The sequence below is a fragment of the Phascolarctos cinereus genome, unplaced genomic scaffold (assembly GCF_003287225.1).
Source record: "Phascolarctos cinereus isolate Bilbo 61053 unplaced genomic scaffold, phaCin_HiC Scaffold_5;HRSCAF=322, whole genome shotgun sequence".
Lineage (NCBI taxonomy): Eukaryota > Metazoa > Chordata > Mammalia > Diprotodontia > Phascolarctidae > Phascolarctos > Phascolarctos cinereus.
The window spans coordinates 177,723,763-177,739,945 of record NW_027555958.1 but is presented as its reverse complement, the minus strand read 5'-3'; the positions used below and the strand labels follow the sequence as shown (position 1 = coordinate 177,739,945).

At 36.7% G+C, this 16,183-nt stretch overlaps 1 protein-coding gene and 1 non-coding gene across 2 annotated transcripts in view; one reads left to right on the top strand and one right to left on the bottom strand.

The window, feature by feature from the left end:
- The window catches only part of SPACA1 (sperm acrosome associated 1), a 40,023-nt gene that overhangs the window by 12,504 nt on the left and 11,336 nt on the right, over window positions 1-16,183 (top strand). Inside the window, exons 4-6 of the mRNA XM_020963046.2 lie at window positions 3,337-3,438; window positions 5,748-5,854; window positions 6,255-6,390. Coding sequence (XP_020818705.1) covers window positions 3,337-3,438; window positions 5,748-5,854; window positions 6,255-6,390 — 345 coding nt within the window. The remainder of the gene's footprint in view (window positions 1-3,336; window positions 3,439-5,747; window positions 5,855-6,254; window positions 6,391-16,183) is intronic.
- On the bottom strand, window positions 9,941-10,046 carry LOC144457996 (U6 spliceosomal RNA). The gene has a single exon (XR_013487560.1). It is a non-coding gene; the product is annotated as a U6 spliceosomal RNA (small nuclear RNA).

The following is a 16,183-nucleotide window of genomic DNA, read 5'->3' as shown; positions in this document are numbered from 1 at the left end:
CTAAGGAATCCTCCACATAAGCTGCCTAACTGATATTCCTGAAATACAGATGTGATCATCTCATTCATGTACTTAAAAATCTAGTGTCTCTGTTACTTCTAGGATAAAATACAAAATGCTATCCCTAGTTTTAAAAATTCTCTACCACTTGGCTCCTACCTACTTTTTAATTTTTGTTTTATATGATTATCTTTCACAAGTACCCATTCCAGTAAAATGAGTAGCCCACTAGCTGTTCTGTGTTCATAGCAATCTCCTGCCTCAGTGTCATCGCATAGGCTGTTACACATGCCTAGAACGCTCTCTCTCTTTTTTGTCATTGTCTATGGGAGTTGCTGGTTTCTTTTAGAAATCAACTCAAATACCACTTTTTTTATGAGGCTTTTTCTGATATCCTCAGGTGTTACTAATAAACACTAGCATTTATGTAGTGCTTGAAGACTTGCAAAGTAACTTTATAAATATTATCTCATTTTATCCTTATAATAATCTTGGGACTATTATTATTCTCACTTTACAGATGAAAAAACAGTCAGATGGAGGTTAAGTGATTTCCCTAGATTGCTCTGTTTTGAAATTATATTGTTTGTGCTTTGCATTTACTTAAATGTGTACTATACATGGTATATCACATCCATCCCCCAAGAATGTAAGATTTTTGAGGGCAGGTATTTAATTTTTTTTTCTCTTCAGCATCTAAAACAGTGCTTTGAATAAGGCACTTAATAAATTCTTGTTGTATTAAATGTGTACTTTATCATTGCTACATTTTAGTCATGAATGTCATCCAGCCTAGTTTCAATGATATCATCAGGCCATTTTTACTGTGAATTAAAACATCTAGTACATTTTGTTTATTACCCACAATTTTGGCATTGGCATATAGCTATATGAGACTAAAAATATTTCACCCTTCTTCACTATTCTTGTGTTCTATGAAGTTCTGAGCATCTCTAGTGTTATTTTTCTAATGCCATAACTGATTCTATTGCTTAGTAGATATATCTAGGCACTCATCCTCCCTCACCCTCTTCAGCCTAAAGGTCTCTTAATCAGGTAAGCCAGTCTAAAGAGAAAATCCATTCTAACTTGCTTTTATTAGATGTCATCTACCCCTGATAAAGCTCCCATTATTTCCATATCTTATGATATTGTTCAGTCATTTTCAGTCACATCCTCCTCTACATGGCCCCATTTGGGGTTTTCTGGGCAAAGATACTAGAGTGGGTTGCCATTTCCTTCTCTAGCTCATTTTACAGATAAGGAAACCAAGATAAGCAGGATTAAGTAACTTGCCCAGGGTCATACAGCTATTAATTGTCTGAGGCCTGATTTGAACTCAGGAAGAAGAGTCTTCCTGACCTCAGGCCTGGCGCTCTCTCCATTGCAAAGATGAATCCCATCCTCTGACATAATTTCCTAGGCCAGCCAGTCATTTTCCATATTCTCCTTTCTCTTTTAAATTTCTTACCTTCGGTCAGCAAAAGTGATAAACCACTACTGTGCCCCAACTTCTTCAATTTCTTTCCTATGTCTTAAAAAAAAAAACCTAGATAATCTACCCCAGGTTCCTCTATGCCAGTGTTATTTGTTGCTACGTTAATTAGAAGACAGGAGTATTCTACAGGGTTTTTTTTGATAAGTCTAGGAAGGCTATTTCACCTTGAAACTGTATCCCCACCTATCCACTCATCTCTAATATTCTCCCTGGACTTTAGCTATTAACAACTCCTATCTGCTTCAATTGTTTTCTACATTTGAAATGGCAGAGAGTTCACATGAATTCACGTTTTCTCATAGTAATCATCATTTCCCTTTTTAAGGGCTCACAAACCATCCACTTAATAATCTGTTCTGAAATTCTGACAGGAACTGACATCAAAATTAGCTAGTACAATGACTACCACAGGAAAATAACAGTGAAATTACACATTAATTCCACTTATTTGGCCTTGCAGCAATATTTCAGTAATATTAAGTAATCTTAGTGTTCTTTCAATTAAGAATACTCATTTCCTTTGAAGAGCTAGCATTTTTTCCATCAATCAATAGTCAATAAACAATAAACATTTAATAAGTACCTACTATGTGCTGGGTATTGTGCTAACCACTGGGGATACAAGTACAAATTTTAAAAAGAAATGGTCTCTGTCCTCAAGGAGCTTTCTTTCTAATGGGGGAAGACAACATATAAAAAGAAGCTGAAAAATAAGGGTAGGAGGTGTGAATGGGGAGAAGTTAACCCTGTGCAGGGGTATGATGGAGAAATCCAAAGAAATCCGAAGGCAAACCAACTGGTGGGAAATGAGGGGAAACCAGTGCTTGGCTTCTCTTAAATGGAGGCTTTGGAGCTCATGGTTCTTTCCTCTAATTAGAGGGTCCAGTCAGAAGGGCAGAGAATATTGATGAGATGTGAGTACAAGGCTAATTCAATCTTGCAGGATAATGAGATTTCCCAATAGAGTTTCCTGTGGCATAAGGGCATGATGGAGAAGTCCAAAGAGTCCAAAAGCAGGGCAGCTAGTGCTATTTGAACTCAGAAAATTAGTTCTCATTTGATTCTCCATCATCTACAAATGATCATACACATAATCTCAGCAAACTGTTTATATACAATATGGCAAAAATAAATAAGTTTGCTTAAAGCATATTTGTAAATTCTATCATGAGTTGGTACTGTCCAGGAAATAATTTCATTAATTCAAATGAAGTCATGCTACTGTCATACCTTACTACTTTTCCTCATCAAAAGTATTGATCTTCTTTCATCCCTCCATGGTCTAAATGGAGTCCTCTAAATGTCACTTTCAATCTTTTTCTTCTCCTTGTCTTTCACATTATTAACTTTGAGGATTAAGACTTCTCTTGATGCTAAAAAGCCAAATAGGGAAATGATAGTTTTTCATTATAATTTTCTTCAACCTGTGACTATAATGTGCATCATTAGCATGTTACATTCAGGCTAAGATGAATGAACCTGTGTACTACCTTTGTAAAGTGATGAATTGATTTAAGAATACTAAATAGTGTGGAAAATGTTAAAGAAGGCACATATTTGACAGACAAAACATGACTTTTAAGGAGTGCATTCTATCACCAGGAATATTGTGCTTTCCTCTAGGCAAATTAAATCATTTGCTATGTGCAAAAGGTATTTATAGAATAATCCAACATAGGGGGCCTGAAGCAAGAGTTATAAACTTTGTAAATAAATATAAATACCAGAAGACCATAGAATTACACTTGGGAAAGAGTTGATAGAAAAAAGAAGGAAATTCTAAAGTGATTTCTAAAAATTTATTGGTGATCTCTGTGTTTATTTTCCCTCTACCAAAGGCATTGGAATTAGAGAAGTTATATTAACAAGGGGATGTCCTGGAAGGGAATCAAAGTGTATTGTTCGAATGGAAGAATGTAGAGGACCAATAGACTGTGGATGTAAGTAAGACTCAGTATTACAGCAAGGCTGGGTAGGAGTATTTATCCTGGTAAAACAGAATGGAAATGTTCTACAAATGGGTTGAAGTGATCATCTAAATGCAGTTGAGTATCCTTCCTTCCTTCCTTCCTTCCTTCCTTCCTTCCTTCCTTCCTTCCTTCCTTCCTTCCTCTCTCTCTCCCTCCCTCCCTCCTTCCCTCTCTTTCTTTTTTCTTTTCCTTTCTCTCTCTCTCTCTCTCTCTCTCTCTCTCTCTCTCTCTCTCTCTCTCTCTCTCTCTCTCTTCCTTTCTTTCTCCCCTCCCTTCCCTCTCCATTTTTGGTTGTTCAGTCACTGAATCATGCTTGACTCTTTGTGACCTCATGGACATAGTATGCTAGACCTTTCTATCCTTCACTATCTCCTAAAGTCTGTCCAAGCTAATGTTCATTGCTTCCATGACACTATCCATCTCATTCTCTGCTATCCCTTTCTCCTTTTGCCTTTAATTTTTCCCAACATCAAGATCTTTTCCAATGAGTTTTGTCTTCTCATTATGTGGCCAAAGTGTTTAAGTTTCAGCTTCAGTATTTGTCCATCTAAAAATCTGAATTAATTTATTTAAATATTGACTTATTTGATCTCCTTGTTGTCCAAGAGACTCCCCAAAGTGTTCTCCAGTGCCACAATTCAAAAGGGTATATTCTGCGGTGTTCAGTTTTCCTTATAATCTAACTTTCACAGCCATACATTACTACTAGAAAAGTAGTATACTTTTATATAGCTTTGACTAAATGGAGTCAGCAAGGTAATGTCTCTGCTTTTTAGTATGCTGTCCAGATTTGTCATAGCTTTCCTTCTAAGGAGCAAACATCTTCTAATTTCATTCAGTTGCCATCTGCAGTGATATTTGAGCCCAAGAATATAAAATCTGACACTGATCTCTCTGTCTCTGTCTCTGTCTCTCTCTTTCTCTCTCTCTCTCCACACACACATACATACATATACACACATATGTACTAGCAGGGAGGTGGTGCAGTGGATAGAATACTGGGCCTGGAGTCAGGAAGACTATCTTCCTGAGTTCAAATCTGACCTCAGACACCTACTAGCTGTGTGACTCTGGGTGAGTCACTTAACCCTGTTTATCTCAGTTTCCTTATCTGTAAAATGAGCTGGAGAAAGAACTGGCAAACTGCTCCAATATCTTTGCCAAGAAAACCCCAAATGGAGTCATGAAGAATTAGACATGACTGAAAATGGCTGAACAGCAACAATAAATACATATATATGTATATACACACATAGTAATATACATATATATGCATATACATATATACATATACCCATGTATATGTATATACATTTATATATTCAATTATTGTTCTTTTGATATACAAATATTCATTTTTATTAAGTTCAAAATAAAAAAAGAATTTGAAAAAAATTGCCTAGAATAGGAGAATCATAGTAATATTTAAGATGTCATTCTACCCTAGACTGGCCTATAAATTAGGTTAGCTCTCTTTCTTATCTTGTTTCAAGAACTCATATGTGCTTGAAATATTAAAGATATTCTAAATAATATAATAACGTATTGTCACAGCCCTTTCCTCAGAGTCCAGGGCACAACAATTCTATTATCAGAATGCATTAACTTCATTTTATAAAAAAGTTCTATGTCAGAAAGAAGACTTATTGTTAAATGGCTTTACAGGTCAGGCTCCCTTACAATAAGAAGGTTTCAATACTTCAGTAAGGAAGAGAGTAGGTATTTGAGGGCTCCACCGTAGACCGAAACCTGCTCTGAACCATATTGTTCTACATCATTGTTTTGGTGGGTAATAGTGGTCCCCAGGCACTCAATCTCGGGGACTAATAATATAATTAAAGTCTTACTTGGTAACACTAAGCTAGTTGCTGTTGTTATACTTTCCTCTCTAAAGTTGGCTGGGATTCTCAGAGTACAACCAAAAATAAAGCTTTTTCCTCACCAGGCTTAGAACATTTGCTGTGGGCATATGCCACTTGACTCTCTATCCCCTGATCCCTGGTGATCTCAGAACTTCAGGGAAATGAAGAAATCTTTTTTTTTTCCCATAGCAGGGTTGGGTACCCCTGTTTTACATCCATCTATCTATCATCTATCTATCTCTATAACCTTAGCTACACACACACACACACACACACACACACACACACACAAATATATATATATATATGTATGTATGTTCCTCAAAAGTGCTTTGAAATATGTTTATATAGCAATTTATGATGTTTACAGAAACTTTAGAAGATTTTCATATATTGACTAAATTTTTCTTCCTTTAGGGGGGAGACCAATTTCAGAAAACCTTTCTACAGTGAAGCTTGGTTGTATTTATGTACCACCAGAGAACCGTTTCAGGTATATATGGAAAATGCTTATTACAGACGAGGTGAGCAATCAATCCATATAATTTGGTGTTTTATAGTATAACAGTTCATTTGGTTATCAGGTCTAATGATCTTAGATAAACTTTCTCTACAAAAGCTGTTTTTTAAAAAGGAATAAGAAATGCAATTTTATTATCATAATCAGAATTTTTCTTTGTTGCCATTAAAAAAAACAGATGAATAGGTTGAAGTCTGTGCTAGTTCACTCCCTTAGCTATTATCAGTACACTAAAATTTCATTTTTTTAAAACAGTACTCTATTTCAGAAAGGAACCTTATTGAATCTTATTTGAGTAGAATAACCAAAGAAAATGGCCATTCTCTAGTTGACTAAAATTGCTCTGTCTTCCAAGCATACATAAAAATGTTCCATTTTATTGCTTTTTATTATTTTTTTAATAGCAAGCAATCACTCTTCCCAATGACACAGCTATCCTTGAAGTACACCGGGAAACTCACCCTGAAGCATTCCAGTGTGACACAACAGAAAACAATGAAATAGTTGCCTCTGTAAAGTATATTGTACATACCAAAAAAGGTAAGTTTTAAGTAGTCTTTGGTTTGCATCTATTATTTAGATTGTTCTTAGAGCAGTTGACTCAATAATTTCTATATTTTAAAATGGATTCTGATGAACTTCACTTCACAAGATTGATATGTTCTTTATGTAAACCAGGCCCCCTCAGTTGGGGACTCTCTGAAAGCTATCCAGTTTCCAAAATGTGTGTCATGTCAGTATATACTCAACATCACAGCTCACAAGCTCTCACTAATATTTCATTTATCAGATGAACTGGAAGATTTCCCCAGTGCAAAGTATATGCTACTTAATTCAGCTGCATAGCAAAAATAAAAGGGAATATTCCTTCTTCCCTATGCTTACAAACTTAAGGGTATACCACACAAAGATTCTAAAACTATAGGTGGAAGAGGCAACACAAATATAAAAATACATATGACTAGAGTGAAACATTTGGGAGAGGGCATATAATGTTAGGGGATACACACAGCCAGGACAATTCATACTTCTAGGTCTGTGAACCCTTTGGAATCCCTCTTTGCTGCAGATGTTGCTGCTTACTTCTCCACTGAACTACTGATGTCATCTGCTGGTTTGGTGATGTCAGTAGGCTGCTGTAAACTGTTGAGGTTCTCTGCTGGTCAGATTTCTCTGATGTATATAGTACTGCCCTCTGCTGTTGTCTCTATTAAATTGTTCTCTGCTGGGTCTCTTCTTTTGCCACCTGCTGGGGTCTACTTAATTTCAGGGCCATAAAACCTTTTTTCCACCATAGAAAGAAAGAGGTCCCTGAACTTTTAGACTGTAGCCACAGGTGTTATCTCATCTATTTATAATATAGATCAGAGGTATGAAACTGGGAGCCTTCCAGGGATCTTTAAGATCCTTTGAACTAGATAGCCAACCAGAAAGACAGAGAAGGATATAGGTAGGCATTGTCTCTGCCTTTTAAGTTGGTTTTATTTTGTTTAATTTCCCAGTCTTTGAATTCAATCTATTCTTCGAGTACATTGTCTATCTTTTTATTTTTTTTTTCTGCCTGATTTGCCATGTCTTGATTTCAGTTGTCTACTTGAGTAGGGTGAGATTTTCGTTATGTCCTCCCCATCCTGTTCCTTTCAAGAACTGGTATCATTCAATGTGATCTGTATAGGTTTATAGTTAGAGCAATGAACCAGTAACAAGAAGGTTTGGATTTTGTTTCTGATTCTGCTCTATGTACTATAACTCTCTCTCTCTCTCTCTCTCTCTCTCTCTCTCTCTCTCTCTCTCTCTCTCTCTTCTCTCTCTCTCCCAAGACATCCTGCATTTTTTCTGTGTTTCTTTTCACTAAAATTTATTTTTTGGATGAATAGAAATCCACCCCTCTACCCCAATGGGGGAAAAATCCTTGTAACAAATATGTATAGTTTAATAAAACTAATTCCCACATCGACCTCTCTTTAAATTACATATGTTTATAAAGAAGGCTACAGAAAACAAAATTGTCAACTCTCCTTTTTCTTTCTTAAAGAATGTTAAGGGGCAGCTAGGTGGTGCAGTGGATAGAGCACCAGCCCTGAAGTCAGGAGTATCTGAGTTCAAATCCAACCTCAGACCAAACACTTGACACTTAAGTAGCTGTGTGACCCTGGGCAAGTCACTTAAACCCAATTGCCTTTAAAAAGGAAAAAAAAAGAATGTTTGTTACTGGGACCTTTCTTCTATTAGCATTTTTAAAGTTTCCTTGCAACCTATTGATACACTTCTGAATGACAGCTTGAGTGGTATGATCTTATTGAATAGTAAAATTGAGCAGTAAAATTTTATCCATGGGTTTGAAAAATCAGTATCACAAGTACGGGAATATGATAAGGGAGGCATGGCTAGTAAGAAATTCATCTGGAAAAAAAAACTGTTTTTTTTTCAGAAACCAATAATAAAACTTGTATTCACTGCAAATTATTAGTATGATATGGCAGCCAAGAAACAGTGTAATCAGCTGATTTATGATATAGAAGGGGAAGGAAATAGGCATTAATTATCTACAATGTGCCAGGCACTGTGCTAAGCACTTTATTGAGAATAGGGTTATGGGTTATAAGGCCATGGGAAAGATGGAATAACAAAAGGTTATGATCAGACAAAGGAATTTCAGAGTTCATGAACAGGGATGTGAAACAGTTCTAGGTGATGGTAAGATCAAGGATATGGCCATTTGTGTGTAGCTGAGATATGTAGAGGAATAGGTCATGGGAAATGAGTAAATTGAAGAATTGAGAAGTTAGGGTGTTTAAAGGAGTGTCAATATATATGTTGGATTCTCCCAATATGAGGGTAGGAATTAGGGACAAGTGAAAGTCTATGAGCCAGGCACTGAACTCATTGAAATATGTCTGTAGATAACAGCTACCAGAATCTTTATTGGGGATAATATGGTTTAAATAAACCTCAAAGGAGAAGAGGTTATTGAATGATGGTGGTAGAAGGATAGCTTGGAAGTAGAAATGGAGAGCAAGGAATCTTCCAAGTGTCCTCCACCAAAATGTAACCAGTGCTGTAAATGTTGGCTGGGGATGTGACATGAATTAAGAGGGTGCCAGGTGTTAGACTGCAAGAAGATGGAAGGAGTGAGAAAGGAAAGGGTTTAAGATGAAAGTAAATTGATTACCTATAGGGCAGTCATTCTAGAGAGCATATTAGAAGGAGTGGGCAGATCTTCAGCAGGATGTTGGGAAGGGGTTGGAATAATGGAGATGAGAATAAAGGAGCAGACATTTAGGTTCAGGGAATGAGGTTTATATAGTGATAAGCAAGGGTTAAGAATCTCTGGGATGGGGATGGTATAACGCAGTAGGAGTATGCCAATCATATGAGTTCAGGTAGATTATCAATGTCCTCAGGAGACCAGGCAGCTGGTGTGGAGGTGGAGGAAACTGAAGGGTAAGTAGACAACGGAAAGTGAGCAGAAGTGGCTAAACCTTCATACAAAATCAAGGTTAAAGGCAACGACTCACTAGTTTTGAAGTCTTGTTATAATGCCATAGATTTATGATCATTAATAATAACATATATCAATAGTATTTTAAGGTTAAGGAGAGAATAACAAACATGTTAAATAGCATCTGTGTGTAGGTCACTATGCAAGGCAATAATTCAGTTTGACTGAAGGTCAAATCATGTCCCCATTAATGTATATGGCTCCCTCTGGACTACTTTCTTCAACTCCCACTTGCATTGGTGGGCTGCGGCCCCAGAGGGTGGCTGACTGTTCTCTTCAGGGTTCTAACTTTGAGAGCCAGGGGGTGGTTTTCCAGTACTGTTTCTCAGTAGCCTCCATCTATTATTTTTTCAAGATGTTATCTTTTTAAAAAAATTTTTAATTTTTAGTTTTCAACATTCACTTTTATAAGATTTTTGAGTTCTAAATTTTCCCTTTTCCTTCCCTTCGCTCTTCCCCCCTCCCCAAGATGGCATGCAATCTGATATAGGTTATATATGTACAGTCATACTGAACATATTTCCACATTAGTCATGTTGTGAAAGAATCAGAACAAAAGGGGAAAACCACGAGAAAGAAAAAAAACAAAAAAATATAGAACGCTTCATGAATTTGAATGTCATCCTTGCACAGGGGCCATGCTAATCTTCTCTGTATCGCTCCAATTTTAGTATATGTACTCTGAAGCAAGCACTATGCTAAGCACTTTTTTACAAATATTATCTCATTTGATCCTCCCAACAACCCTGAGAGGTAGGTATTATTATTATTATTGTTATTATTATTATACCCATTTTTCAGTTGAGGAAGCTGAGGCAAACAGAGGCTAAGTGACTGGCTCAGGGTTACATGGCTAGTATTTGAAGTCAAATTTGAATTCAGGTCTTCCTGACTTCCAGCCCAGTGCCACTGGGTCATTTTGCATTGGGTCACTTAGCTACCTCTAATTTATGAGAGGATAAGTGTCCAGGAATAAAGAAGTGATAAGTCCCTTTGTATTTTGTCCTAGTCAGACTACATCAGTAGTTTTGTGTTCAATTTTGGGTACTGATAGAAAAGACATTTATAAGCAGAAGGGCGTGCAGAGCAGGGCAACCAAGATAGTGAATCACTTAAGATCATGCCAATGAGGATTGATGGAAGGAAACTGGGAATGCTTAGACTGAAGAAGACTTAGCCAGGGGTTCTTATTATATAGTCCATAAACCTATTTTTTAAAACAATTTTGATAGCTATATTTTATTCTGATTAGTTTCATTTGTAATTTTATTGATTTCATTTTATACATTTAAAAATATTATTTGAGAAAGGGGGCCATCACACAAAAATGGTTAAGAATTCTTAACTTGAATTGTAGTAGTACAAATAAAAAGATCAAGAAAAGGAAGCTGCATTTGGAGTAATGGAAAAACCAATGAAAGACCTAGAGGAGAAATAACAACATAGATTTCCTCCAAGGGTGTGCTGCTCTCAAGAACCTGTTATGTTTTTGGCATGAGCATTTACAACCCTGAAATAAGCAAATACTTCAAATCGGGACAGGATTTCATGTTTTGTTGATTGTGTAAACTTAAGAAATGATGGAGAAAATGTTAATGATGCAGATTAAACTCAAAAGTTTTTCATTTGTACATTTCTCCCCAGCATACCGTTGCCTACCTACTGGCAGATTGGGAGAAGGGGAGACTATTGGACAGAATGGTGTTTATATTTTCAGACAAAGTTTCTGTATTAGATGTTTTTGCTAAACTGCCTTTCTTTGTTACAAGGTGTAGGGTTCAACCTGGGGTATCTGGAGAGTGTGGGTAAGAAATGATTGTGATATAAAGAAAAAAGGAACCAATGAGAATATTGATATCTATATGTATGTTATGATCAAGGTGGGGAGACATGATGGCTGTCTTTAAGTGGAATGGATTGCTTTGGGAGTAGTAGGTTCTACTTCATTGATAGGCCCAGAATCCTAGGAATGACAGCATCTTCGATATCATCAGTCTTGCTTCCAGTTAAGCCCTGAAAGCCATCATCTGGAAAAGCAACTCATGGGGAGAAAGGCTAGACATCCTTGGCAGCTGTCAACCGACTGCTACCCATAGGGTAGGCAAGCCAGCCTAACTGAAGCAGCAAGGCACCTTGAGAAACACAGAAGCAGTGTGTGCCAAGCAAGTCAAACCACCACCACCACCACCTGGATCCTCATCTCACCTCATATTCTGATAGCCCAGGACATCAAATCCAAGAACCTCAGGAATACCAGCGCTTCCAATACAATGTCTGTAGCTATCATTCTGGAAAGAAACCACTGTAGAGATGAAACCTGGCAACTGCTCTTACAGGAACTATAGTCACATCTTTCAAAGACACCCCAAGAGAAAGTTCTTACCATGACCTTGGCACTGTCAAATGGTTCGATGTTAGAAAATAATATTTTTTAAGTGGAAATGACATTAAAGAAGAGGAATTAACTACTTTGCCAGCATACCCTAAGGACTACAGGACTTTTCCATCTAACTTGCAGCCTAAACCTTCCATATATTTCATTTTCCCCATTAGAATGTGAGCTCCTTGAGAGTAGGGACTGTCTTGCTTTTCTACATTCCTAGCATTTAGCACAGTTTTTTGCGCATCCGTGTTTAATACAGCCTGCTTGCCTGCCTTCCTTCCTTCCTTCCTTCATTCCTTCCTTCCTTCCTTCATTCCTTCCTTCCTTCTTCCAGATCTTCAAGGCCAAACTGGATGATTACTTGTTGGGCATGTTGTATTGGGGATTCTTTTTAGTTATGGGTTGGACTAGATAACCTTTGAGCTCCTTTCCAACACTGATATTCTATGGTTTTGTGACCTAGTAAGTGAAGGAGTTTGAGGAAAAGGAAAAAAAATATATATTTCATTTGGTTCTGTCCTATAACTATCAAAGGCTCAAATTTTGGTTCTTGTGGAAATTCTCTCATTAACATACTGACTCTTCCAATGGCAGTCCATGATGGTATTCCAAATCAATTGTTCTAATACTCTAGTTTGACATGTTATTTACTACTTCCCAAAGAGAATCACCAGGGCCACATGACAAAATGCAGTTAACAGTCATGAAATTGCTGAATCAAAAGACCCAGGTTCAAGGACTAGTTCTGCTACTTATTAGCTACATGACTTTGGGGAAGTCATTTCAATGATCTGGACATCAATTTTTTCCCCCTGTTAAGTCAAAGGCTTGAACCTTTAAGGTTTCTTCCAACTCTTAGTAATCTATGAAGTTATCTATGAACCTATACCTTAATAAAAGGTATTTACAGGGTTGGTGGGGCAAGACGCCAACATTCAGATGTTGCACCCCTTGCCTTTGAAAATTGTATCTGTTATTTATTACAGTCCACCAGTGGCTCTGAATTTTCATTGTAATATGGATTTTGACTTATTGCAAATATATACCTGCATGTTCTTAAGGTTGATTATTTTCTATGATTAAAAAAATGTGCATTTGAAAGGGCAACTTATCTTCCTAGACATAGTGATTTATTTCAGAATTAGGAGGGCCTAGGTTCAAACCCTACCTCTGACGAGTTCTTACTGTGTGACTCTGAGTTAATCACTTGACCTCTTAGTGCCTAAGCAGCTCTCTAAAATTATAAATTGTCAACTTGTACTATTAGAGAGAGTTGCCTCTCTGGGAGTTCCCTCAAGTCACAATCTATAAATTTTTTTCTTACTGTGCATCCCATTTGAAAAAAAATTGAGCACATACCCTCAATTCATGCATATTTATTCACTTATAAATTAAACATATGTGCTATTGATTAACTCATTCTGTCCAACTTCCCCTCAAAATGGAGGGGTTATGGTGCTATTACCCATTGGTTACTGAACGAATAACTGCTGTTGAAAGGGGCATGTTAATAGCTGGCAGTACTTTTGTATAATACATGTAAGGATCTGAATGGCTGATGAGTACAGGCATACCCAGTATGCAATCCAATGAGCATTTATTGACCTATATTCCGAGCTCTGAGGATACTGTGACAAAAGCAAAACCAGCCTGTGTTCTCAAGGGACATTCCTTTCCCACCAGATGTACTGTGGTTTTGAATCCACCATCATCATGTCCCCCACCTCCACCTCCTGTAGGATATATATGTCACCAGAAAACCAGTCATCATGGAGGCTGCCTTAGCTTTGGTTCTTACATCTTATTAGTACCCTCAGTTGCCTCTGCCCCTTTTATTGGAGGGCTGGAAAGCAGAGCAAAATACTCCTCCTAAAGACTGTCCTTAAAGACAACTCAGAAACCCAGCCAAGTCTTCATTTCCCGCAAATGTTGTTGCTTGGTTTCAACTCCTCCATAATTATACCCCTTGGCTATCCCTGTTCCTCTTTAAGCTTTTTGTGTGTCCTCCTTACCCATTAGATTGTAAGCTCTTTGAAGTCAAGGGACCGTCTTTCTTTTTCTTACTTATGTCCCTAGTGCTTAGCACAGTGCCTGTAATAGATGCTTAATAAATGTGTATTGTATTGTGTTGGGATTTCATTTTATTGAACATGTAAGCAGAGGTTAGATGACCAGAAGTACATGGACACAAATGAGAGTCAGAGCATGGACAGACTAGGAAGTGTCAACAGATCTTAAATTTTTTTCTTCATCAATATTAGCTGCTATACTTTCTCTAATGCTATGTGACTATAGGCAAATCACTTAAACTCTCCAAGTGTCAGTTTACTCATCTCTGCAATGGGGATAATCATTGTTGTATCACCTGTCTCAGGATTGTTTTGGGGAAACTGCTTTATAAATCTCTTGTTTTTAGTTTTATTGATGTCTTTTGTTTTTATATTATAAACATTTATAGATTACCCCAATCCATGAGAGATCTTTTGTAACAAAGTAAAACAATTAAATAAAACGAGTAGTACAGTAAACTCATTGGAAAGTGTATGCAACATTCAACATCTCAAACTTTCTATTTTTTAAAATTGCTTTTTAGATTAACAGAAATCTGTTTTCTCTCTCTTACCCCCCTACCCCTTTGGGAAAACAAGAAAAGGAAAACAAATTCCTTATAAAAATATGCATAGTCAAGCAAAACAAATTCCTTCATTGGTTCTAGACAAACATATATGTATGTGTGTGTATATATATATGCATATATATATACACACACACACACATGTATATTTGTATATACATACATACATATACACACATACACATTATATGTACATATACATGTGAATAAATATATGTATGTACACATATTTTTGTATATAAATACATAGATAGATACATATGTATGTGCTCACACACATAATTTTACACCCTAAGTCCACCACCTTTCTCTCAGGAGGTATATAGCTTGCTTTACCATTAGTGTTCTGGCATTGTGGATGGCCATTGTTTTGATCATACATCTTAGAATTTTCAAAGTTGTCTCTGCAATGTTGCTGTATATAAATTGTTCTCCTGGCTCTGCTCATTTTATTCTTCATCAGCTTATGAAAGTATTGCAAATTGTTCATTTTTGTAATTTTGATGCTATAGTACAGATTTTTCTTCAGGTTCTGTTTGCCACACTCTGCATACCAATTTATACAAATCTTTCAACATCTCTCTGAAATTGTCTATTTCCTTAAATTACAATGATACCCTGTCACATTCATATACCACAACTTATTCAGCCATTCTTAACTGATGAGCATCCACTCCCCCCTCCAGCTTTTGGCCTTTTGCTACCACAAAAAGAGCTACCATAAACACTCCATACATATAATTTTTCCCATTTCCTCAATCTCTTTCATATATAGGTCAAGCAATGAAACAGCTAAAGAGCTAAATAAATGTGTATTATCACAGAAAGCCTGCTTCAAATCACAATATTCCATGGTGGAAATGAATAGCAGATAAAAAATCAAACCCATCCTAATTGGTGTTGACTCTCACTATGAGCTCACTTGATTATCATTTGGCTCTTACCTTTGCACTTATATGTCTTTGTCTCATTCTCTGGTTACCTATGGTGAAGGCCTCAATCCCTGTTTTTTTTTTCAATAAGTTAACCTAGATAGATGATACAGTTCAGTGGAGTATATACTCTGGCAGCCATAACACTAGACAAATTCATTTTTGTTATGACAAAATCCTCAAAATGCTTAAGTAGCAGAAACATGTCTTTTTAAAAAAATGACAATTGGACACAGTATCAAAGCATGACCATTTTAGTGGTCTATTAAGCAGATGTTTTAGCTGGAAATATACACACAATATGGTAAAACATACTAACTTGATCCAGAAAGTGAATCCAATGCCATCATCAAAAAATATCACTCATTACTTTTTCATTCTCTCTTTCTTTCTCTCTCTTATATATGGAAAAAGAGAAATATATACATACACATACATATGTATACATATACATGTAAGCATACACATACACACAGACCATTAGAGGCAGCATGGTGTAGTGGATGGAGCATTCAACTTAGAGTTAGGAAGATCTGAGTTAAAAATCATTTCTTTTTCTTTTTCTTTTTTTTTTGGCTAGGCAATGGGGTTAAGTGACTTGCCCAGTGTTATGTGTTTAAGGTCCTCCTGAATCCAGAACTGGTACTCTATCCACTGCACCACCTAGCTGCCCCTAAAAATCATTTCAGACACTCATATGTGAGCCTAGGATTGTTTAAGCTCTCTAGAAGTTACTTAGGTTTCGTATCTGTAACAGAAGGGGTCAGTCACAATGACTTCTATGGTCCTTTGTAGCTCTAAAAACAGTTTCCCACAAGTCTCAGCGCAGTTTGATCTACTAAAGCTTAAAACTTCATTAAGAGTTTTGGGACACACTGTAT